This window comes from Natrix helvetica (genome assembly GCF_964273705.1).
Source record: "Natrix helvetica genome assembly, chromosome: 1".
In the NCBI taxonomy this organism is placed as follows: Eukaryota; Metazoa; Chordata; class Lepidosauria; order Squamata; family Natricidae; genus Natrix; species Natrix helvetica.
This window is the reverse complement of record NC_138548.1, coordinates 36,018,968-36,042,330: the sequence shown is the minus strand read 5'-3', so window position 1 is coordinate 36,042,330 and position 23,363 is coordinate 36,018,968. Positions and strand designations below refer to the sequence as shown.

The following is a 23,363-nucleotide window of genomic DNA, read 5'->3' as shown; positions in this document are numbered from 1 at the left end:
AAACTTAGATTAGTATCTTATCTTAATTCACAATAAGCCTTCCAGGTGAGTATAAATTTACATTAATCTACTGAAAGAACAGAAGATTGACTTATTTGGATAGCATTGAACTATATATTGTTTAACAATGGTTTATTAAATACTGGTTGCTTTCACACAGTAAAAATCAAGCAAGTCATATTATAGCTTAGAACAGTCTATGAGCAACTAATCTGCATTTGTGGCAAAACTAACTAAGCATCAACTCTATTGAGCAGCTACATAAATCTTGAGATTTCACAAGATTTATCAAAATATTTTAAAAAAATTCTTTTAGAGCCTATCCTATTAACTCCAACCCCAGATGCTTCATTCCACTTCAGAAACTGGCATTGAAAAGCCCACTTACAAAAATGAACCCTGGATATCACACACACTTTGGCACTCGGGCTCATCACTCACCCCATTTAGGCTTCCAAGATCCTTCACCCAGTGCTCATCTTTTTCCTTGTCGTAATTGATGACAGCATGCTGCTTATCCACACTGCGAGACTGGGAAGACCAACAAGATTAAATTAGGAAGTTATAAGACAGAGATTGTTTTAATAGCCGCAATGATATACCAAGAGAGATATTAACACAAAGGGAAATGTACCTCTTTAACAGATATAATACCTATCAGATTTGGATAATATTACTCTTTATTAGTAAGGTAAAGGTAAAGGTTTCTCTTGCACATATGTGCTAGTTGTTCCTGACTCTAGGGGGGCGGTGCTCATCTCCGTTTCTAAGCCGAACAGCCAGCACTGTCTGAAGATGTCTCCATGGTCATGTGGCCAGCATGACTAAACACTGAAGGCGCACGGGGCACTGTTACCTTCCAACCAAAGTGGAAACCAAACCATCCTATTTTTCTACTTGCATTTTTTATGTACTTTCGAACTGCTAGGTTGGTAGAAGCTGGGACAAGTAACAGGACTCACTCTGTTACGTGGTACTAAGGATTCAAACCGCCAAACTGCTGACCTTTCTGATCAATAAGCTCAGCATCTTAGCAATTGAGCCACTGCATCCTTTCATTGTAGGGGGGATATTAGTAGTACCCTCTCCATAAAAGTACCTAGAATATCTTACAATAGTGCCCAACCTGGCATTTACTTAATCAGATCTTAATCTTGGTGAACATGTTTCCTTTATTGTCTGGATCATTTCACAAATCTGGACTGGAAAGGGACTTCCAAATACCATCACCCCCACCCTCCCCCTTGTCCATAGAGAGATTCGGCTATGTCAGTCTCCCTGCCACCAACACACCACCTACTAAACAATACAATTCAGCCCAAACATACTTCAGTTGGATCTGCATATGGTTAAATTAAAATGGATATTGGTATGTTGTGAGACTCAACATGACCCAGGGTACTTTTAAAGCCACACAGTAAAGTATTTCTATTTTCTTTGTGATTGGTGCATAATATGGTAGTTTTATGATTTAGTGGGTTATGAGAACTTCACTAGTGATGCTCTCTATAAGGCAAACGAATACAACATTAAAAAGCAAATTCCATCTTTTGGGGGGAAATTCAGGCTTCAGAATCCATGTTTATGTATATTCCTCTTTTCTAAATTCTGAACGCATGAAGTTATTACTTCTATATTGCACAAAATAAGCATTTATACCAACTATTGTTTTACAATTTGTGCTGAATGAATGAGTCAGTTCAAAATTTCATATATATATATATAACAGTCCAAGTTCTAGAAATATCTGAGACATTCCCTACTACAAGTAGGATGAGTACTGCAGTGTGCAGCAAGAAAAAAAGAAAGCAAGCTAAAGGGCTAAAAGAAATTTTGTTAATGACGTCTGAAGAGACTACTTCGATCTTGTTTTCCCAAGAAAACGCACAGGGAATATTAACAGTTTCATTCTTTTATTCATTGTGTGGATTTATGTAATCTTCAAGAACTCCCAGTGACTTACAACAAGCTAAAACATCCACAGAAAATTACAAAGGAACATTAAAACTTTCCCAATAAAAATGCATCAGCATAACAACATACTGAAACGAAAAGAGAAAACACCCCAATTATTTTCCAGACATGCTTCAGAAAAACACGGTTAATCAAATTTTGGAGAGCTAAAGGGAGAAATGTTAGATTGTTTCCTAAAGGAGGCTATTTTAAAGAACACCTTCACTGAAAAATGTTTCTGAGCCCAAGCCCCATAAAAACCAAACTGCAGGATTGCAAACAGCAGCTCTCAGGACATGATTTGGGCTGATTCTGAATGGAGAAAGCAGTCATTCAGGTACCTAGCACCCTCCTATGGCTGAAATCAGAACACTGTACCACTAATATGTAGAGATCTAACCCTCAGATACCAAATGCCACAGTCCTACCTATCCTGTTATTCAGCAAAGTGAAGTTACTGTAGTCCAACAGGATTTATCCTTTACCTCAAAAAGAAAAATGCTACGGGCCAATCCAGTTGCTTTTAGGGGTAGAAGCTGAAAAACTGGTTTTCAATTTGTCAATGGAGCATTTTTGCATCATTAGTTTTTTCTCCCTGCATTAGGAAAGGGGAGGGGAAACATTCATAGTATAAATCCAGCAAGAGAAATCAGCATCTTGAGCAAATTACTCAAGGAGGAAGTCCAGGAGAATAGCCAATGTCACTTCTCTCTCAGGTGTTTTCAGGTTCTCTATTCAGCTACATTCCATCTTTCCTAACCCTGGTTCCTAATCTTTAGCCAGAATGTCAGATGGGGAGAATTTTACTAGGAGGACAATAGCAAGGCTTTCAATTACTACCGTATTTCCCCGAAAATATGACATGTCCTGATAATAAGGCCATGCCACATTTTTCTGGTGGGCAAAAATATAAGCCCTCCCCAGCAAATAAGGCCCCTGGACAAGCCCCCACCTCCGGCCAGGCAGAGCGCCGCTCACCATCCTAGCAGTATCCCGAAGGTGCCAAGCCACAGGAACTGGGGGGAGGCAAAGGTGATCACGTTGCTTGGCGCCTTCGGGATACTGCTAGGTTGGTGAGCAGCGCTGTGCCCAGAGGAGGGTGGCACGAGCTGCTGTTCCACTCCCGCTCGTGCACCCCCCAGCCTCACTATGCCCTGGCCCAGCTCTCCCCGCAGAGCCAGACCACCTCCCCTGCCATCCCAGCATGGCTTTTTTGGCTGCTTCCAAAGAGTCTTCCGGCAGTGGCCACTCTGGGCGTATGCTCTATGGTTGTGGGCCAGCTGCCGACAGAGCATACAACCATAAAGCATACGTGCCCAGAGCGGCCACTGCTGGAAGACTTGGTTTGGAAGCCGCCGGAAAAGCCATGCTGGGATGGCGGTGGTGGCAGCAGAGGTGCCCTGGCTCTGCAAGGAGAGCTGGGCCAGGGCATCGTGAGGCTGGGAGATGCGTGGGTGGGAACGGAACAGCCGCTCGCACAACCCCCCTCTCCAGCCATGCAGAGTGCCATTCACTGGCATTTCGAAGGCGCCAAGCCGCGGGAGCCGGCAAACAAGCGCTCACGCGGCTTGGCGATACCCCCAGGTAAGTGAATGGCGTTGTGCCCGGCTGGAAAGGGGGTTTGCCAGGTGGCTGTTTGTGAGCGTGGTCGCTTCATGGCTGTTGTATTGCACTGCTGCGACAGCGCAACACAGCCATTCACCCATGAGGCTGTGCCCGGCGCTTTGGGAGCCTGTTCGGAAGAGAGCAGCTGCCCGGCAATCCCAAAACAATAAACCTTCCCCTCATAATAAGGCCCAAGCCATATTTTGTAGGTAAAAAGAAAATAAGACCCTGTCTTATTTTCGGGGAAACACGGTGTCACTTTTTGTTGCTTTTTCACTAAAAGAGGATGAAAAGTAATGCTTTGTCAGCTGGTTTAGCAGAAAAACAAAAGGCCACATAGGTTATTTTAATGTCTAAAAGGAGTGTGCTCCATAGTGAAGTACATATATATATATATTTAAAATATCAGTAACTTCAAAATAAGAGACATTACTCAGTAGCTCTGTATTCATCTGCATATTGAATTCCATCACTTTCAAATAAGATTTTTTGAGGAGAATGGTGTTCTTTTTAAAAGAAATGGATTATCTCATCAGTATTTGTGTGGGACATGGAGCATTTTGCTGAATTACAGTCAAAGTTTACTCTTCTCAAAACAAGACATTCACACATTACATGGATGCAAAGAAAAGAAACGGAATATTGAATGAGTCGCAGGACTTCTTAGAATCTGTGGAAAACCCAATTAATAATGCCCTCCATCTTCTCTCAAGGATGAGAAACTGATCTCTAAGAAATCATAGCACTTCTAGAACTCCTCCAGCTGCTCAGCATGATTTGGGCTATAATACGTAGCAGGGAAATTTGCCTTATTCTCATTATCTCCAAAACAACATAGGAAATGGGTAGGGGGAGCTGACTGATGCAGCAAAAGGCATTGAAAGGCAGATTACTTAGAAATCTATAAAATCTACAAGTTGCCTTTAAAATGCTACACAAGCACAACACAGAATAAAAGCAAAAGATGCAAAGCTGTTTTCTTAAAATGCTCAACTTTAAGCTGATATAATTGTTCACTCTACCTCTTAAAGTATATGAGTATGTCCCAACAGATATTTCTGCTACTTTAATTATCAGAGGCCGATGCTTTGCTACGCCATGCACAAGAATTCAGATCAAAGTTCCATGTCATTCAGTGGAACAAATATTTAAAACAGCAGCCTTTCCTAAAGCTTTTCCTTCAGTGTTGGTTATTTAGTGCAAGTTGGAATGCCTGAAGCACAGATCAAGCATGTGTCAACTCCACAAGCCCAGGAGCATTTCCAAATCTAAACACAGAATTCAGAGTAGACGTAGAAGTGAATTCCTGGCCAACCCTCCCCCCCCCCCCCCAGCAACTGAGTTTTGTCTACAACTAGTTCAAACATAAGGCCTTAACGAAGTTCCCATTTTTCAATATATAATTATTTCATCCTTTTTAATCATAATGAGCATGTTGAATATTTTCAAATTGTGAAATAGGGTCAGAAAGGAGTAAATCAGATTTAAAAGAAAACAGTTGTTAGTAGTTCTATAAGTAAATATATACCAGTAATTAAGTATTCTGTTCTACTTGCAATCTTTGTTTAAACCAATGTTTCCCAATCTTGGCAACTTTAGATGTAAGGACTTCCAATTTCTAGAATTCCCCAGTTCATACAAGTTAACAGGATTGGGAAACACTGGTTTAAACCAACTCAATTATTGCCCCATATTCTCAAAAGCTCTTAAGAAGAAATTGATGCCAAGCCTTAACATCTAGGAACAAACCCTAACAAGCCTCTAACACACATATTCCCCAATTCATTTGGTTACAGCCTTAAAGACTACTTAAAAAGCATTATGTTTGTTATTGCAAGCAAAGAAAAAAAAACATTAGACAAAATGCTAGTGAACCTTTTAAGATGAATTAAAATAAACTAATTTAAAGCTATATATTGTAATTTGCATCTCACCTATCCTCCCCTAGAAATATGGTTATGATTGTTTCTATTGTTTTGGTTTACCTTGGCAATAAACCATGGCTTATTTTAAGTACCGTTTGTTAAAAAGCTAAAATGCTGGATTCACTTACACTATCCAATAAACCATTTTTACAAGTCACATTAGCTGAGTTCACATATTGGTATAAGTCATAAAACTAATCACATTATAGCTTAGTGTGAGGTACAGGCTCTATATTTAAAGCAGTATAATATGTTGTCTGAACCAAACTCTGCTTCATCTAAGGCAGCCGTTCCCAACCTTTTTTTTGGCCATGACCCATCTAAGCATCTTTAAAATCCTGATGCCCCCCCTATAATTCTTACTTTACTCAAAAAGTGAACTCTACTCATGCGGAGGAAGCCTAGAAGGTCATTAACTTGGTTTAAACAAGCTTCAAATTGCCCCCATTAAAAATCAAATTGGGCCCCACCTTGGGAGCCACTGATCTAAGGGGAATATTTTCACAGGTTTTTTTCAGCTTTACCAAAAAAAGGAGGGAAATATCATGTCCCAAAGCTATCTGTGCTTGTGTTGATCATGACAAACCTATGGGTCAGACAATAGCTGGAGCTGAGGAATTCTGAGTGGAAGCCCACAGCTGTAAGTCACGACAGTCATAAAGTGGATTATCACATACTGACTCAATATTACAATTTTTGCAGAGGTGTTTAATAAAACAGCAAGATCATTAAGTGAATCCAGAGTTATTAAGCAAACTCATTGTTCACTATGGAGCATTTTTTCTGAAAACTGGAAGCTAATGTCAGTTTTCAGCAAAATCATAAATTGATTGGCCCTGCCATCAGAATTTTGGAACTGGGTTATAAGTAAGGGGGTGGGTTCCCATCATATCTTTGAATGATTGCTAAGCAGGTGGTCATTAATTAAGGCCTGCTTGAATAACATAGGTGCATATGGCTGGACCTCAATCATCCCTTCCTGCTTCCAAACTGAATATGAATCATGGCCTGTATTATGGTTAGCTGAAATCCTGCTCTCCTGGCTAGAATTAAAACTCTGCCTCTTTATGTAGAGAATGCACTTACGTGGAGCATGAGTTCACAGTCTTCCCTGCCAACAAATATCATCTCCCGAGGAAGCCGATGGCGAATACCTGTCCCACTCACCAGGAACCATGATGTCGTGCTCATTTTGCTGTTTGGCATTTTAACTTTTCACCATCCTATCTGAGCAAAAGAGAAAATCTGGTTAGGTTTGTAGTAATAATCTTTCTAGAAGTCCAATTACTTCCAATTAAAAATCCATCATGTTTATATTACAGAAGATAGACACTGTATGTGAATATGTCCCATTACAATAACAACCAATGGTTGATATAGTATAACCTTTATTGTCATTGTACATCATGTATACAATGAAATTGGTTATGAATGAAAGCTCACCAGAAGCCAAGCCCGGAAAAAAATACCAATAGAGAAATTAATTTCTCAAACACATTAGAAAGAGACAAGACAGTTTGTCTGTTGATTATTCTGATGTCTTAATAGAATATAATTTTCAGTCCAATATAAAACAGTCAAGTATATCAGCAGAGCAATGAATGAGGCTTTAAGAGAGAAGGGAAAAGAGCGTTGCTACAGTGTTTCCCCGAAAATACGACAGGGTCTTATATTTTTTTGACCCACGAAATATGGCCTTGGGCTTATTAAAGGGGAGGGCTTATTATTTTGGGGTTGCCAGGCGGTTGCTCCCTTGCGACCGGGCTCCCGAAGAGCCAGGCACAGCCTCAGGGTCGAATGGCTGTGTTGCGCTGTCGCAGCAGCAACACAGCAGCCATGAGGTGACCAAGCTCGCGAGCAGCCGCCCGGCAACTCCCCTTTCCAGCCAGACACAGCGCCGCTGACTGACCTAGCAGTACCCGGAAGGCACCAAGCAACGCGAGCACTTGTTCGCCGCCCTCCGTCTCCCATGGCTCGGTGCCTTCGGAATGCCCCTAGGTGAGTGAATGGGGCTCTGCATGGCTGGAGAGGGGGGTTGCGCAGCGGCTTTTCCACTCCCCGCTCACGCGACTCACAGGCGCACGATGCCCTTGGCTAACTCTACAGTACCTGCAGAGACGGCATCTCCGCTGCTGGAGCCGCCCGCCGCTTGGGTATTTTTTTTCAAAGCACGGAGGACGGATGCCACTCTGGAAGTACGCTCTATAGTTGTGGGCTGCAGATCGTACAACCATAGAGCATACTCCCAGAGCGGCATCCATCCTCCGTTGCGGCTTCCAAAGCACGGAGGTAGGATACTTCTCTGGGAGTATGCTCTATGGTTGTACGCTACCATAGAGCGTGCTTCAAGAGCGCCATCCGTCCTCCATGTCCACACTGCCTTCCTGGGCCTTCCAGGTGACCGTCCCCTCGCCTGCAGTCTCGATTAGTGCTCTCTTTATGACCTGGGCTGCGCGTTGCCCTGAAGGGCTTGCTGTGCATGCTCTCTCTCTCTCTCTTTTCCCGGCCAGGGAATCAGCCAAGAGCCAGTTACTCACTCAGGCAGGGAAGCAGCGAATGCAATCAAGTAAACAGTGAGTTCAATCCTTTCTTTAAAATTTTCCAGGAGCTTGGGATGATCAGGGCATGGCCCAAAGAGGTTATCTGACTCAGCCCAATCAACAAGAGGACAAGGTCAACCCATCCTGGATACTCCTCCCCTCATTATGGAGAAGTAGTGCATCTCGTACAAGATTTAGAGACCGAGCATAAAGAAGATATATACTATACACTTAATTTTGAGGGGTCTTTGGTGCTGATGTTATCTATTTTGAGTAATGAAACATCTGCAAAAAAAAAAAACCAGTCATGCTCAGAGAGCACCAAAGCAGAGAGCACCATTTCAACTCTGAGCTACAAATATTCTCCTTTAATGGTACGTTTATATTTTGTTAGCAAATTAAATTGTTTGGCATTTACACAAACTGAAGGTTACACAACATGCTAAAGTACAAAACAACAAAACATATCTAGTATGTTGTGCAAATGTAACTGACGTGGTTTAGCACAGTGTACAAATTCAGCCTTGTAGTCAGGAGTGGTCCTACAAAAACAATTGTGACTACTTAATCCCCATTTAAACTGATAATCCCGATTTATTCCTCTTTTTAAAAGGCTATGGTTATAGCTCAGGGTTTGCTTTTAACTCATTACTCTTGGAGGAGGGAAAATGTCTATGGAGTTCGAGTTTATTTACATGGTCAATCCCAATCAATTAAGATTCAAAGTACTCATTCATTAAATTTATATTTACTCCAGGAGTTCAAGGCAGTGTGCATAGCACACCTGCACCCAAATATTCTCTCAACAACTGTCCTATAAGATAGGTTGATCTAAGACAGGGGTGTCCAAACTTGGGAACTTTAAGACTTGTGGACTTCAACTCCCAGAATTCCCCAGCCAGCCATTTAAACCCCTCTCAAATATATACCACTCTCAAAATTCTATAATATCCAGGCTTGTTATATCTCAGTGTTGGTGAACCTTTTCGGGAGTTTAGTATTGAAATAGGAGTGCCAGAAACCAGAAGATCAGTTTCCTGGTGTGCATGTGCGTGCCACAAAGCTGAGCTTCTGGTTTTCAGCATGCTTATGCGCACCGGTCGCCTGGTATTCCAGTTTCTGGCATGCATGCGCACACAAAGACCAGCTGGCCATTGGCAGAAACCAGAAGCTCAGCTTCCCATCTTGCACATGAGCACCAGGGAGCTGGTCTTCCCATTTCCAGTGCTCCTGTGCGCGCAAAGACTGGCGCGCTGGAACCCAGAAGAGCAACAGGGGACGGCTGGCATGTCCAGAGAGATGGCGCTGTGTGCCACTTTAAGCATGTGTGCCATAGGCTCGCCGTCACAGTTATATCTGAATCCATCTAACCTGTAGTACATTAGTGGTGAAACTCACAACCTGCCAGTCAAATGTAGTCCCTGAACACTGTTGGTCATACTTCAAGCTTTATTGAATTTATGCTGCTAAATTTCAGAAAGACAGCCTCAAGAAAAAAAATCAATTTTTTTACTCTGTTTCCAAAATAATGAAGCATTAAAGTATTAGTATTTCTTTAAAAATATGTAATAATTAGTTTGTTTGACAGGACTAAGGAGGCCTAGGTTCAAATATAAACTCAGCCAGGAAAGTTCACAAAGTAACTTGATCTTTTACTCTCTATCACACTAACCTGTGTCTCAAGATTGGATAGCTAAAAATCATGAGAATTAGTGCTACATGCATCAAAATTGAATTGCTGGAAGAAAGGCAAAATATAAATCTAAGGAATAACATCACCCAGAATCTCCAAAGCCCAAACTTCATGATCATTTGTGTAGTATCATGACACAGGTCCCTGCAACCTTCAGTTGTTGCCATGCTCAAAAACATGCACACGAAAGACCAGACTTTCTGTTAAACCTTGGCTTAATTTACACCTATGCTCTGACCATATACTTGAAGGAGAAGGGCTACATAGTCTTCTCTGGGGCAAGTCATTCAAGTAAAAAAATGAAAAGGGGTTTGTTTGTTTTTTTAAAATATAAATCGTAATTTCAAAAATTAATTTCAGGGAAGCATACACAAAATATAAATTAGTACAATTTACAGAAATAAAGGATAAAAACCATAGAAAACACAAGCACATTCAAACAGAAATAAATTTCTGCATGTTGGTCTTCTTTAAAAGGAAAAGGTGACAACACTTTTATATTCTCTTTCTATAAATAATATGCGTTAAATTAACATATCCAGGAAGTAGCAGTGGCAGAAAATTAGCATATCAAATAGGAATTCTGGCACTGGCAGCAATAACAGATCTTCTGTATGAACAATTTTACTTATAAATTCATTCCCAACACACCTTAAATAATTTAAAAACAACTCCTGTTTCCTAACTTTCTATCATGCAGAATTTAATTATCTTAATAATACTTGTGTGTAGGCTAAGAATACTCAGAATTAGGTGTATCTATTTTAAAAAGCATTTTATGCATTTCCAAATATTCTCATTATTTATTGAATGTATATCCTGCCTTTCATACAGGTGGTCAAAGAATATATAATGTTCCATCTTATTTCTCCCCATAGCAATCTTATGAGGCCTAAAGCCACTGTGGTGGAGGATGGATTGCTAGAAAATATCTAATTACATAGGGATTTCCTTTTCTATGTAATATTTATCTGATGGCTTAAAATTATGCACCATCTTTCCTAAAAATTAAAAGCAGCAATAAAGTAAAATTAATATTTTTAAATTAGCAAAACAACACAAAAATAGTCAAAGAAAACAACTTCCACAGAAGTAATGTTAAATATATTTGTTTCATTGGCATGAAACAATCTGTTAAGCAGATAGCCCAAATTTGGTAATGTGTTTAATAATCATATTTGAATAACACAGCATTTCCAAAATTAGATTGAAAGTGAAAATAATGTCAACATCTAAATGAAACACAATTATTTTTTAAAATCTAAGTTTAGGGACATATGAGGAGCCAGATTTAAACCAGATCCACTTTGTCTAGAATCTTATTCCCAGGGATTGCAAATCAGATATCTGCCAAGCATTCTCAAATCATGAGGACAATAACTCCTCTCCACATATTTCTTAGCAACTAATAATAGAGGTAATATATATTTATTAAACCAGCATGCAGTTGTGCTTTTTCCTCTATTATTTGCCTGATCCCCTTTTAAAGCCATTCACATTGATAATTTTCTTTAAATGTTGGGACAGTTCCCAAAGATTCCTCTATTCTTCTGGACAAATGACCTTGCATTACAGGAAAGGAATATGAATGACTCTGGGTGAGTTTTCAAAACTATGAATATTTTGCAAGACTTTAAATATATTGTCTTTATCCTACCTCATCTCAATTGACTTTTTTCTAAATTAAAAGAAAATGATATGTTGCAACTTTTCTATTAGTTTCAGGACCATTTTGGCTATCCTTTGACTGTGTTTTTATTTACCTTTGACAACATTTTTTTAAAATAACTGTGATCATTCCATAGGTTGATTTAAAAAGCATTGGGGGCTGGAACACTAAAAGAATTTATAGTGTTTCCATGGAAATAAATTTATTCTCTGTGGCACAAACTTAATGCAGCAAATTGCTAAAAGCAAGCCCATTAACCTATCACTTTAGTACCTGTTTCATTGGTGACCTATGAAAAGACACATTTGAAGAAGTTAAACACAGAATGCAAGAACTACATACAATTTTAGAATGTAAGCATAGAATGAAGAAAGAGATTGTAATCCTAGAAACATTGAAGCAGGACTAAGTCTCAATGAAACTGAAGAGTCTTACTCCCATTTAAATATTTCATTGTATTCTATGAGATTCAGCTCTAGAAAAAGTCAGATTCAAAGTGGTTGCAAATTCATAAGGAGAAAGACTAGAACTGTAACTCACATCCACAACACAAGCATTCTATGTTGCCAATTTCCCAGCAGCTTCTCAAAGAAAAATGTACAAAACTCGGCACTCATGAAATAGGTGTACTCTACCACACAAAATAGAGGAGTAGCAACTCATCTGGCTGTCGTTGTATAAAGTAATATTAACTAGGTAGTATTCCAGCATTCCATATAGAAATTTAAAAAATTGAACTTAGTACCCTCCAATTGTGTGAATCAGAAAGGTCATCTTCCCCAGCTTATATATTCAATGGGCTTATTGGTACTTACACAACACAACCCAAGAGGCTGGAGTTATTAGAGGCTGTCATTCAACACAGCTGAAAAGCATCAAGGTGGAAAAGTCTGTCTGTTCATTCTCCCTGAGTCCTGCCACTATAAAGATAAGAACCTGATGTATCCCTGAAAGGATTATGAAAATACCGGATGTGTTATTGTAAATGCTTCACAAGATGCTTCCTAAAAATCCAACTTGAAATAACAAAAGGAGGTCTGAATTTTATTCTTTTTAACACAGCATCTCTCTTTCTAAAGCTGCTTGCTCTTTTAATATATGCAACTAACTGCGAAGACATGTTTGCATCTGTTACTAGAAGGAAGGGAATAAACATGCTAAGCAGGCTCTTATTGGCCCCACAATGCAGACACAAGTCAGGGCAGTAATCAAAGCTCGCAATGCTTATTTTATCTCCTCCCTGTCCCCCTTCAGGGCTGTATCTTTAATCATCTCGCTAAACCTCAGAGGTGGCAAATTCAGCAGCCAAGAGTGCTTATTGTGGACATTTTCTGAAAAGGAAGGGAAGACTTAAAGGAAAACACAGACAGGCAGGCCTCAATAATCCATCTGATAGAGGGGGAAAGGGGGAAGAGTTTAATAAGAATAAAGCAAAATGCAAGAAAGAGCAACTGTGGAATGGTGTAAATGAAAAATTACTAGAAAAGCTTAATAACAGAAGGACAGGAAGGAGCTTAGATCAAAAGAACATGCTCAAGGGAGATTGCCTGGTTGGCAGCCACCAAATGCCAATTCAACTAGCTAGGCCAGGATTCATCCCAGATCTTTCACCATTATGAAGCCACTGCCAGCAGCTATCCACACCTTAGAGAAAAAGGGTGGAGGAAAAAGCCACGCCAACAGCCAAGCCAAGGTGTGACCACAAAAAACTGCCAGCCAGTTTAAACTGCCTTTCTTTCAGAAAACCTTTGGCAACTCAGTGGGAGGGCGATGGGAACAGAGGAGAAAGATGAAGCACATTTCTAAAACCTAGGTTGGAGCACCATGATCTCTTTGTTAGAAAGAAGACTGAGGCAGTAGCAAGCATCGGCTCAAAGCAGGGGCAGAGGGGGTTATTAGTTCAATGAAAATTATGCTGGGTGGCGGCAGAGCAGGTGACAGAAGGACTAGAAAGGAAGAAAGCAAACAGGGACTCCAAAGTTCCACTAGTCCCAAATTATAAACCTGGCAGGAGACTTACACCTTTTTCTTACACCTGCTTTCATTGAAAACAATGCCCTACCTGTAGTCACTGAAATACTAAAATCCCCCCTCCCCCTCATCCTGCAACTTGCACACCTCTTCCTTGTTCTTTCCACACAAGCACGCCCAGTGACACCCACAGCTCCGCATCCCAGCAGGGGAAGTGGATGTATTACCTCCGTTTACCTGGCCAGGACTCAAACGGCTGCACCCGCAGTCTCCTCTCTGCCACACCTGCCTTCCCCGCTTTCAGATCCTCTCCCAGCCAGAGCCTCTGACGGCATCACGAGACTCTTTGTTGTATTCACATCTGCTTCCTTCTCCCCCCCCCCCACAACCCCCAAATCCGGCAGGGATAGTTCTCCCCTCACCCCACCCCCCGCGCCGTCTGCCTCTCCCACATCACCAGCTCCACCCGCACACACACCCCCGCGGTCCGATTCTGCAGCAGGGCTACGGCGTCCCCCCCCCCCCCTTTCGCTTTCCCTTCCCCTCTCTATCCGCAATCCCGGGCCCGGCTGCTCATCCCCGCAGGGAGGCCTCCGTCTGGGTTTGCGCTCCGCAAAGCGACCAGGTGCTGCTGCTTCAGCGGGCGGAGGCCTCGGGCAAAAACCCCAAGGCAGGATCAGCTGTTTCCTGCCGGAGGAGAGGAGCCGGCCTGGACTTCCTTCGGCAGGGAGAGACTGGAGGGCTGCTTCTTCCCGAAAAGTCAGGCTCCTCCCGGTTACCTGTCCACCTTACCCTGCTCGCACCAGCGGCTCCGACTTCCTGCCTTCAGCGCTGCGCCAGGTGAGAGCGGCCCAGCCCAGCGTGGCGGCGGCAGCCTCGAGTCTCCCCACTTCAGCCTCCTCGACTAGGTGCTGCCATTATGCCTTTGCCCACATTTGGTTTTCTGGTTCTCTCCCCTTCCTCCTCGGCGCCCGGATCGTTCTCGCTGCCCAGGCACGAACCAAGCAGGCAGCGCCGCCTCCCCGCTTTGACTTGCACAGCAGGTTCCAGACGCCAAGGGCGGCTCTCGCCTTCTCTCTCTTTCCCTCTCTCCTCCCCTTCCCCGCCCTCGCCTTTCTGCGCCTTCTGCTCAGCCTAATTCTCCCTTCCGGGCAGCTCCGGCAGCAAACCGCCAGGTTAGGTCAGGTGACGGCGGGGCGAAACCTCGTCCCCCCAGACTGGGGCGCGCCGGTGCGAGAGGCGGAATGCGCGGGACCGGTTTGCTTTCCCCGCTTTGGCCGGAGCTGCTCCGGGGCTGGCTTGCGACTGCGAGACCGACGGATTGGAACAGCCCCGGGGGCGGGATATTCCGCGAGGAGCACGCGGCGTCCTAGTGGGAAAAGAAAAAAGAAAAAGAAAAGCTGGGGGGGGGGGGCATTACAGGCGGCAAATAATTGGAGGGGGGCGCAGTTGGAGGAGGTGGAAAGCATCACACCTCAGATGAATCGTGGCAAGGCTAAAAGGCTTGAGATGTTGGGCCTTTTCCCAGAATTATGGGTGGTGGATGGAGTTGCAGTGCCCCAGACAGACCTGGTGTGCAACGTGGGAGTCCTTTTGGATCACAACCCCTTCTGAAGAGTAGATGTGCTTTTGCATGCTTTCACCTTGTGCACAGTGGTGTATTAACCATTAAGCAGACTAAGCACCTGTTTCGGGCACGAAGCCCAAGGGAGCACCACAAAGTTGAGAAAGGGGAGGGGGACCAATGAAGATTTGTACAGTATGTACAAAGGAGGGGGGCACCAAGATTTGTCAGTGCTCAGGGCACCAGTGAGCCTTAATCCACCACTGGTTGTGCACCAGTTGTGTTCCTGTATTGGAGAGCTCAGCTCATAGTCACTCATGCCCTGGTCACCTCCCAATTGGATTACTACAATGTGCTCCACATAGGACCCTTGAAGAGTATCAAGAAGCTTCAGGCTGGTGAAACATTTTTCACCAGCCTGAAGCTTCTTGATACTCTTCAAGGGTAGCATGAGCAGTTATGTGTGTCTGTAGAAGAGCACAGGTGACACTTTTGCACTGTGAGCACCATTGGTCACCAGCCGGATTCTGGATCCAGTTGAGGGTGTTGGCTTTGACCTTTGAAGCCTTTCATGGCAAGGGCCAAGTTCTCTGAGGGACCACTTCTTCCCAGTTACATCTTCTCAACCCAATCAGATCCAGCAGCATGCTGAAGGTCCCAGTTTTTAGGGAATTACACTTGGCAGGCCCAAAAAGATGGGGCTCCCCTGCAAAGGCACCCACATTATAGAAGTAAGGTCGAGCTCGACCTTACTTACTTTCCAGAACTCCTTTATCATGCTTTGTCATCAGGCATGAGGGTCTGAGGGTACTATTGAGATCTTGAGGCTGCTCCTTTGCTAATCTAATCCAGAGTTCCCCAAACATTTGGGCTTTGTGGACTGGCCGGGGGAGGGGAGAGGAGATGGTTCTGCACAACTGCGCATGTCCGTGCAGTTCCATTTGCTCCTTTTTAATATTTCTTTTATATCTTTGTACGAATCACTGCTTATGAGATGGATGGCTATAAAAAATGTTCATAAATGGGAAGGAAGGAAGGAATCATGCTGTTCAGCTATCACTCAAGATGGCCAATAAGCTGCTCAAGGATACCCATTTACTTCCAGAATTTTTTTAATTTAAGAAATATGTTTGTCAACCTTGAGAACTTTAAGATATGTGGACATCAATTCCCATAATTCCCCAGCATGGCTTAAAGTTAGTCCATACATCTTTTTTTATAGAATAGAATAGAATAGAATAGAATAGAATAGAATAGAATAGAATAGAATAGAATAGAATTCTTTATTGGCCAAGTGTGATTGGACACACAAGGAATTTGTCTTTGGTGCATATGCTCTCAGTGTACATAAGGAGAATAATACATTCATCAAGAATAAAAAGATACAACATTTAGTGATAGTGAAGGTTACTAACAAGCTATCAAATTGTACTTGGAAACAAATAGAAACAATATAAATTAAAGAAACAAGCAACATGGTTATAGTCATAAGTGGGAAGAGATAGATACTAGGAAGGAAGAGAATAATAATAATACTACATTCTTAGTAAATTATTGACAGTGTTGTGGGAATTAGTTGTTGAGCAGAGTGATGGCATTTGGGGGGAAAACTGTCCTTGTGTCTAGTTCTGGTGTGCAGTGCCCTATAGTGCTGTTTTGAGGGTAGAAGTTGAAACAAATTATATCCAGGATGTGAGGGGTCTGTAGATATTTTCACAGCCCTCTTTTTGACTCGTGCAGTATACAGGTCCTCAATGAAAGTCAGATTGGTAGCAATTGTTTTTCTGCAGTTCTAATTATCCGTTGAAGTCTATGTTTGTCTTGTTTGTTTGCGGAGCCAAACCAGAGAGTTATGGAGGTGCAGATGACAGACTACAGAATTCCTCTGTAGAACTGAATCAGCAGCTCTTTGGGCAGTTTGAGCTTTCTGAGTTGGCACAGAAAGAACATTCTTTGTTGTGCTTTTTTGATGACGTTTTTGATGTTAGGTGTCTATTTTAAGCCTTGAAATATGATAGAACCTAGAAACTTGAAGGAATCTACTGTTGATACTGTGTTGTCTAGTATTGTAAGAGGTGGTAGTATAGGAGGTTTTCTTCTAAAATCCACCACCATCCTTGTCTTGAATGAGACCAACCACTGTTGTATCATCTGCAAATTTCAGTATTTTAACAGAGGGATCTTTTGAGATCAATCATTGGTGTATAGAGAGAAGTGAAGTGGAGAGAGCACAAAGCTCTGGGGGGCTCCTGTGCCAATCTGATGTGATTTTGCCTAGCTTCACCTACTGCTTCCCGTCTGTTAGGAAGTTTTTGATCCATTTATAAGTATGGTCAGGTACAGCTAGCTGATTTAGCTTAGATAGAAGAATATCTGGAATGATGGTATTGAATGGCGAGTTGAAGTCTACAAAGATGAACCTTGCATAGGTCTTCAAGATGTTGTAGGATGTAGTGCAGAGTCATATTAACAGCAGCATCTGTCAATCTATTTGCTCAGTAGGCAAATTGCAAGGAGTCTAACGGCGGATCTGTGGTGGTTCTCAGGTGGCCGAGCACTAGTCTTTCAAAGGCCTTCATAATTAAGGATCACAAGTTTGAAAAACACTGGATTAAAGTATTGTCATCCTGCTGGTTTAAATCACCTTAATTCAAAACTAGTTTAAATTAGTCCAGCTTGGCCCCAGATCTTGAATGTTATTTTATTTTTAGTATTTGCTGATATTTAAAGAAAATGGTTGCTTTGGTTGAAGGTTATTCAAAGTGAGTAATTCAGCTGGAGGAAGTCAAGCAACATAAATAAAAACTAATCAATATGAAGGTACATTTGGTCAATATAAATTCTTCTTGAAGATGAAGATTTCTGCAAGCAATTGCCATATTTTTCAAAGTATAAGACACACCTTTTTCCCTCAAAAAGAGGCTGAAAATCTGGGTGTGTCTTATACACTGAATACAGCATTTTTTGCCTCCCGAAACCCCGCCCCTTCACCAAAATGGCCGTGCATAGCTTCTAGGAAGCTTTTAGAGAGCTCCTGGGGTCTGGGGAGGGCAGAAATGAGCAAAAAAACGCCCTGGTATTGGAATGTTGTAAACAGGATTGCGGAACAGAGAATAGTAATATACATTTAGCTTATCAGTGTTAGCAGAGTACATTTAGCTTATCGGTATTTTAGAACAGTCACTTGAAAAACAAACATCAAAAAACTTTGAAACTACAAAGCTTGCCTAAAATAGAACATTTCTGGTCCACATCCCTGGTACATTTATTTTCAGAGTGCAGCTATAGCAGTGAATGCATTTAAACTACAGTTTATGATGCTTTCAGGGAAGCCAGTGGTGTCAGGCATAATCAGGAAAATCTCATCGAAGTGGATTAGTTAAATTTGGACAGGAAAGCTAATGATAAGTCAGAGGTCCTCAAGTAGTACAGAAGACTCAACTGACAAGGATGAGACCCTATCTGAAGAGGACAGCAGGAAGCAGGACCTTGGATAGCTCCAGATTGTGCTAGCGGGAGCTCATGTGTTACATAGGACCACAAAATGTGGGTGTTGTCTCAGCAGCACTCTAAAGCCATTGCTTTGCCTTCATTTGTGATAGTCCATTCAGTTCTACGTTCTTTGGAGGATTCAGCAAAATTATTAAAAATATCTCACTTGATTTTTACTTTTTCACTTTTGTGATAGTGGGAAATAAGGCCTGAACCTCCCTGCAAGACACAATAATGACAAGGGTGCATCCTTGGGCAGGTGATTCCTAGAGTGCACTTCTTTGGGGGAAAGTAATCTAATTTTCTTTCATCTTCTGTAATCTGAAAGTTTTTTTTAAAAAAAAATGGAGATCCTGATGTTCTCCATAGTGAGGGGGGAGGAGTATCCAGGATGGGTTGACCTTATCCTCCAGCTGATTGGACTGAGTCAGATAAGCTCTTGGGACACGCCCCTGGCCCACCAGGCTCCGCCCAGTTATCGACTCAGTCCTCAACTGGACGGTTTGCCATCCTGGAGCTCCAGGAAGATTGAAGAAATTTAAAGAAAAGAAGAAAAGAAGAATCAGCAATGATCACCAGTGGGCTAAGTAGCTCCCAGAGTGGAAGGAATTGCCAAAAGCCCCCTTGGGGGTGGCAAGCTGCCCAGGCATCTGAGTGAGACAAGTATCACTCAGCAAAAGGATTCAGCCGGGCAAGCAGGAAACAGAGGGCACAAGCCTTCCATAGGCAAGCCCTGCTGCGTTGGATCCAGAAGCGCCGGAGCGCAATCGGCTGAAGAGGACAGCGTAGGATCCCACTCAGGAGGTGAGCCTGCCGCTGGAAGCTCTGGTAGGCGCTGGAGCGCTCTGCTGCTCCCCACCGGGTTGAGCAGCGAACCGCGGCTTCCCAAACTCCGTGGAGCGCCCGCGCCTTCATACACGTGGCTCACCTCATCGGAGGGAGTCCACGGACAGAGTAGATCCCCTAGCGCCAGAGGCAGAAGAAAGTGGCGGGGGAGGTGCGTGGCAGCTCCTTGCAGCACGAGCAGCCAAAGGATTTTTTTTTAAAACGCGCCCTTTCTACTGCTGGCGCAGATACCATTTTGAAGCCGTCTGGGACCACGTGTTCCAAGATGGCGGCGCCCAGCAACCAGGAGGAAGCCGGCAGGAGCCCAGCACCTGCAGCGATGGACAGCAGCCCTGCCAGAAGCGCTGAGGAGCAACCAGAGGTAGTGACCACCCCTAGGGCTGCCCAGTGGGGGGGGGGGGAAAGGCTAAGGAGAAGAGAAAACACCTTTCCCCCAGGGCACAGCTGGTAGAGGGTAGTCACAAGCCTGCCAAAGCCTCCAAGTATGAGACAAGAAGGCACGAGACTGGAGCAGCTCTACAAGAAGGCAAGTGGGTACCAATCTACCCCAGGCCTGGGACAGAAGGGGAAGGCCCCTGGAGCCCCCTCCCCAAGAGGAGCCACAGGGTAGGAACCCCCTTTGCAAGCTAGGATCCCAATTGACACATCAGGTCTTTGGGGTCTCGCCCAGGGGTGGCAGACCCCTCCACACACAACCTCCCTGGGTTCAGCCCTGCCCACAGGAATGCCAATGCTAGGTTCCCCTCCTGCACAGGTGGGCATGGCACCCAGCCAACAACTCCACCAGGGGTCCCCAACTTCCAGCACCTAATGATGCGGGCATTCCAACAATGCATGACGGCGGCCTTTCAGCAGCCACAAGCGCAGCCTCAGGTGGTGCCACCCCCTAGGGCACCAGAAGGACTGGTAGACCAGGAGGATGACATATCCAGCTCCTCAGTCTCATCCCAGGAGGACAGCGACCTGGATTGCGAGGAGGGGGAAGTCAGGGAGGATAAACTCTCTGAGGACAAAGGTATGCCCCCTCCTAAGCCGGCCTTCACTGGATTGTTCCAGCCTTCATTGTACAAATGTTGGCCATACAGCACCTGCTGGATATCAGGGCCATCCAGCCAGTGCCCCTAGAACAGCAAGGTCAGGGGTATTACTCAATCCTTTTCGTAATCCCCAAGCCTTCAGGGGGATGGAGGGCTATTCTGGACCTGAAGCGTTTAAACCGCTTCATCCGCTACAGGAGGTTCAAAAACTTCTCCCCCAGGGTGATAGAGACTATCCAGGCCACTCGAAGACACTCCATGGAGCGCATATATGACGCAACATGGCGGGCCTTTGCCACATGGTGTAACTCCCACGGGCAGGACCCAGTGAGAGCCACTGTCTCTATAGTACTGGAATTTCTCCAGGCAGGCCTGGACAGGGGGCTGCCCCCCAACACTATTAGGAGACAAGTCTTGGCCATCTCTTCAGTGCTGCTGTGTGGCAGAACCCAGACACTCACTCAGCAACCATTGGTCAGGCAGTTCCTGAAGGGAGTGTCCAATCTCAAACCACCTCCAGTACATAGGTACCCCTCCTGGGACCTGCACAAGGTGTTGGAGGCCCTGACGGGGGAGCCGTTTGAGCCATTGCGAACGGTGTCACTAAAATTTTTAACCCTTAAGGTGGCGTTCCTGGTGACCATCACGTCCGCTAGACGGATATCAGAACTGCAGGCCCTGTCCGTCAGGGAAGACCTTTGCATCTTTCATCAGGACAGAGTGGTGTTGCGGTTGGACCCCTCCTTCATACCCAAGGTATGTTCGTGCTTTCACAGGGCACAGGAGCTGGTTCTGCCTAATTTCTGCCCAGATCCTTCTCATCCTCTAGAAAGGAAATGGCATACATTAGACGTAAGAAGGGCTCTGAGGATCTACCTCAGAAGAACCGGGGTCTCTGGGCAGGAAGGTGACCTCCACCACCAAAGGCAGGTGGCTGAGAACCTGCATAGCTACAGCCTACCAGTCTCAGGGCATTCAGCCACCGAGCCCCATCACAGCACACTCCACAAGAAGTGCGGCCACCACCGCGGCCTGGGCTACCCAGGCGTCATGGACAGAGATATGTAGGGCAGCCACATGGTCTTCCCTCTCACCCTTTGTGAGGAATTACAAGTTAGACACCTTTGCCTCAGCGGAGGCTTCGTTTGGGCGCAGGGTCTTATAGACGGTGCATAGGGCAGGGGACACCCCCCCACCAGGCTTAGTTGGCCAGTGCCCTCAGTATGTGACCCTCCCTAGGGACGCGTGAGCTTTGGTACATCCCAACCTGGATACTCCTCCCCCCTCACTATGGAGAAAGGGCGTTGGTACTTACCTGATATGCCTCTTCTCATAGTGGGGGGAGGAGTATCCAGACCCCCCCTGAAATGGTTATGTAACATGTGTTTGTTGAATGTTGCACTGGTATGTTAAGTTATTCTCCATGTTTGAAACCATACTAAAAGTCTGGAGTGGATGGCATAACGAGTCGGATAGAGTTCTTCGCCAATAACTGGGCGGAGCCTGGTGGGCCCAAGAGCTTATCTGACTCAGTCCAATCAGCTGGAGGATAAGGTCAACCCATCCTGGATACTCCTCCCCCCACTATGAGAAGAGGCGTAACAGGTAAGTACCAACGCCCTTTTACCAGCATTGTATTTTCCAGTTTGACTGCAGCTATCTGTATCTTGGTGGTGTTGTTTTTTAGTGGATGATGCAATATGTTCTATGTACTCCTAAAGATTCAGTTGATACAAAATGTAGACTCCTAACCAGCATATCCTTTCAAAATCTCTAATATCAACATTTCCAATGTGGGTACTTTCTAAATGTGTGCACTTCAACCCACAGAAAAACTAATAGGGCCATTGCTGAGATTTCTGAGGTTCAGAAGAGTACACCTATTTTACTCTGCATGAAAATCCCCAAAATGAGAATAAGAGTTGAAAATATTGAAACGTTTTAATAACTTGTTATAAGCTATAATCTAACTCAGATTGTTAGGTAATTTGCTGTTCTATTAAGAATTGCTCTTAGGGGAAATGGGGTATTTTCATATCATCTTTGCATTTTAAAAAGTCATTACTAGAGTTTTGCTATCATCAGCATTCTCTATTGCCCTGATGCGACCAGATAGGCAATTCTGATCATTTTCAGGTAATTAAAGGGCCACGTTATTCCCAGTGATTGGAATTAGCCAAGCAAGCTAAACTTCCTTTTTTTCTCCTAATAACCATATTTCAGAGTGGCAGGGAATTTATTAATAGAGATCAGTAAGATAGTGAATTAATTGGTATGTTTGCACAACACACTTAACCAGATCAGTTAAAGACTTAGCAGTTCTATTAACATAAAGCAATACATTCACATGATTTAAATGTTCTAATTTTTCTACTGGCATTGTATTGACCTACCCTATTTGGTTTGTTTTAGATTTACTGTGTGTGTTTGAATCCAGATTCCCCCCCCCCCCCAATAACCAGATTAGGTATGTTATGAGTCCCCAGATAATTTATTGAAAAGTATTTATTTATTTATTGAATTTTGTCTGCCCAGCTCAATCATAACTCCAGGTGGCATACAATAAATAAAAAAACAAAATAAAGAATTCCAAACAAATTGTTTCCCTCTGCTTCTGATGCAAACACCTGCTTTGCTAGTGCTGACTCTTCTGGCCTTGCTCTTTGGAAAGCTACTTGTAGTTCATGTGTCTGTCTGCCCAAATTGATCAGGAGTTGGGCCATCAGTAACTCTTCCTACTTAAACAGCCACAAACATGGCTGAGAGCTTTTTCTCACCTACTGTCAATCTTAAAGAACCAGTTTCTGCCAAATTTAAGTCAGCAACCTGATCTTTCAAAAAGTTTAAAAAACAATAAACACTTCTTTTTATGGCCCTTTGTCAAGTTATTTTTGTGGATTATTGCTATTATTCAAATAATAGCTTTTAAAACAATTGTTTTAAACGGTAACCATCTTTTGAACTACTAAGGCTGTGTATTTTAATAATGATCCTAAAATGGATTGTGAAATTTTGTTCTTTTTGTTCCTTGGTGTTGTGTTTGAAGTTTCTACACCTAGTTATAGATG

At 43.5% G+C, this 23,363-nt stretch overlaps 1 protein-coding gene across 3 annotated transcripts in view; it reads right to left on the bottom strand.

Moving 5' to 3' along the window:
• The window catches only part of CEP170B (centrosomal protein 170B), a 75,743-nt gene extending 60,998 nt beyond the window's left edge, over window positions 1-14,745 (bottom strand). For 2 of the 3 annotated variants that reach the window (XM_081934590.1, XM_081934592.1), the window contains exons 1-3: window positions 14,149-14,745; window positions 6,570-6,706; window positions 442-531 (exon numbers count right to left, since the gene is read on the bottom strand). In XM_081934590.1, the coding sequence (XP_081790716.1) occupies window positions 442-531; window positions 6,570-6,689 (210 nt within the window). In that variant the 5' untranslated portion in view covers window positions 6,690-6,706; window positions 14,149-14,745. Of the gene's footprint in view, window positions 1-441; window positions 532-6,569; window positions 6,711-14,148 lie in introns of all 3 variants that reach the window. The other variant, XM_081934591.1, reaches the window with a different exon arrangement.
• Between the last annotated feature and the right edge of the window lie 8,618 nt (window positions 14,746-23,363).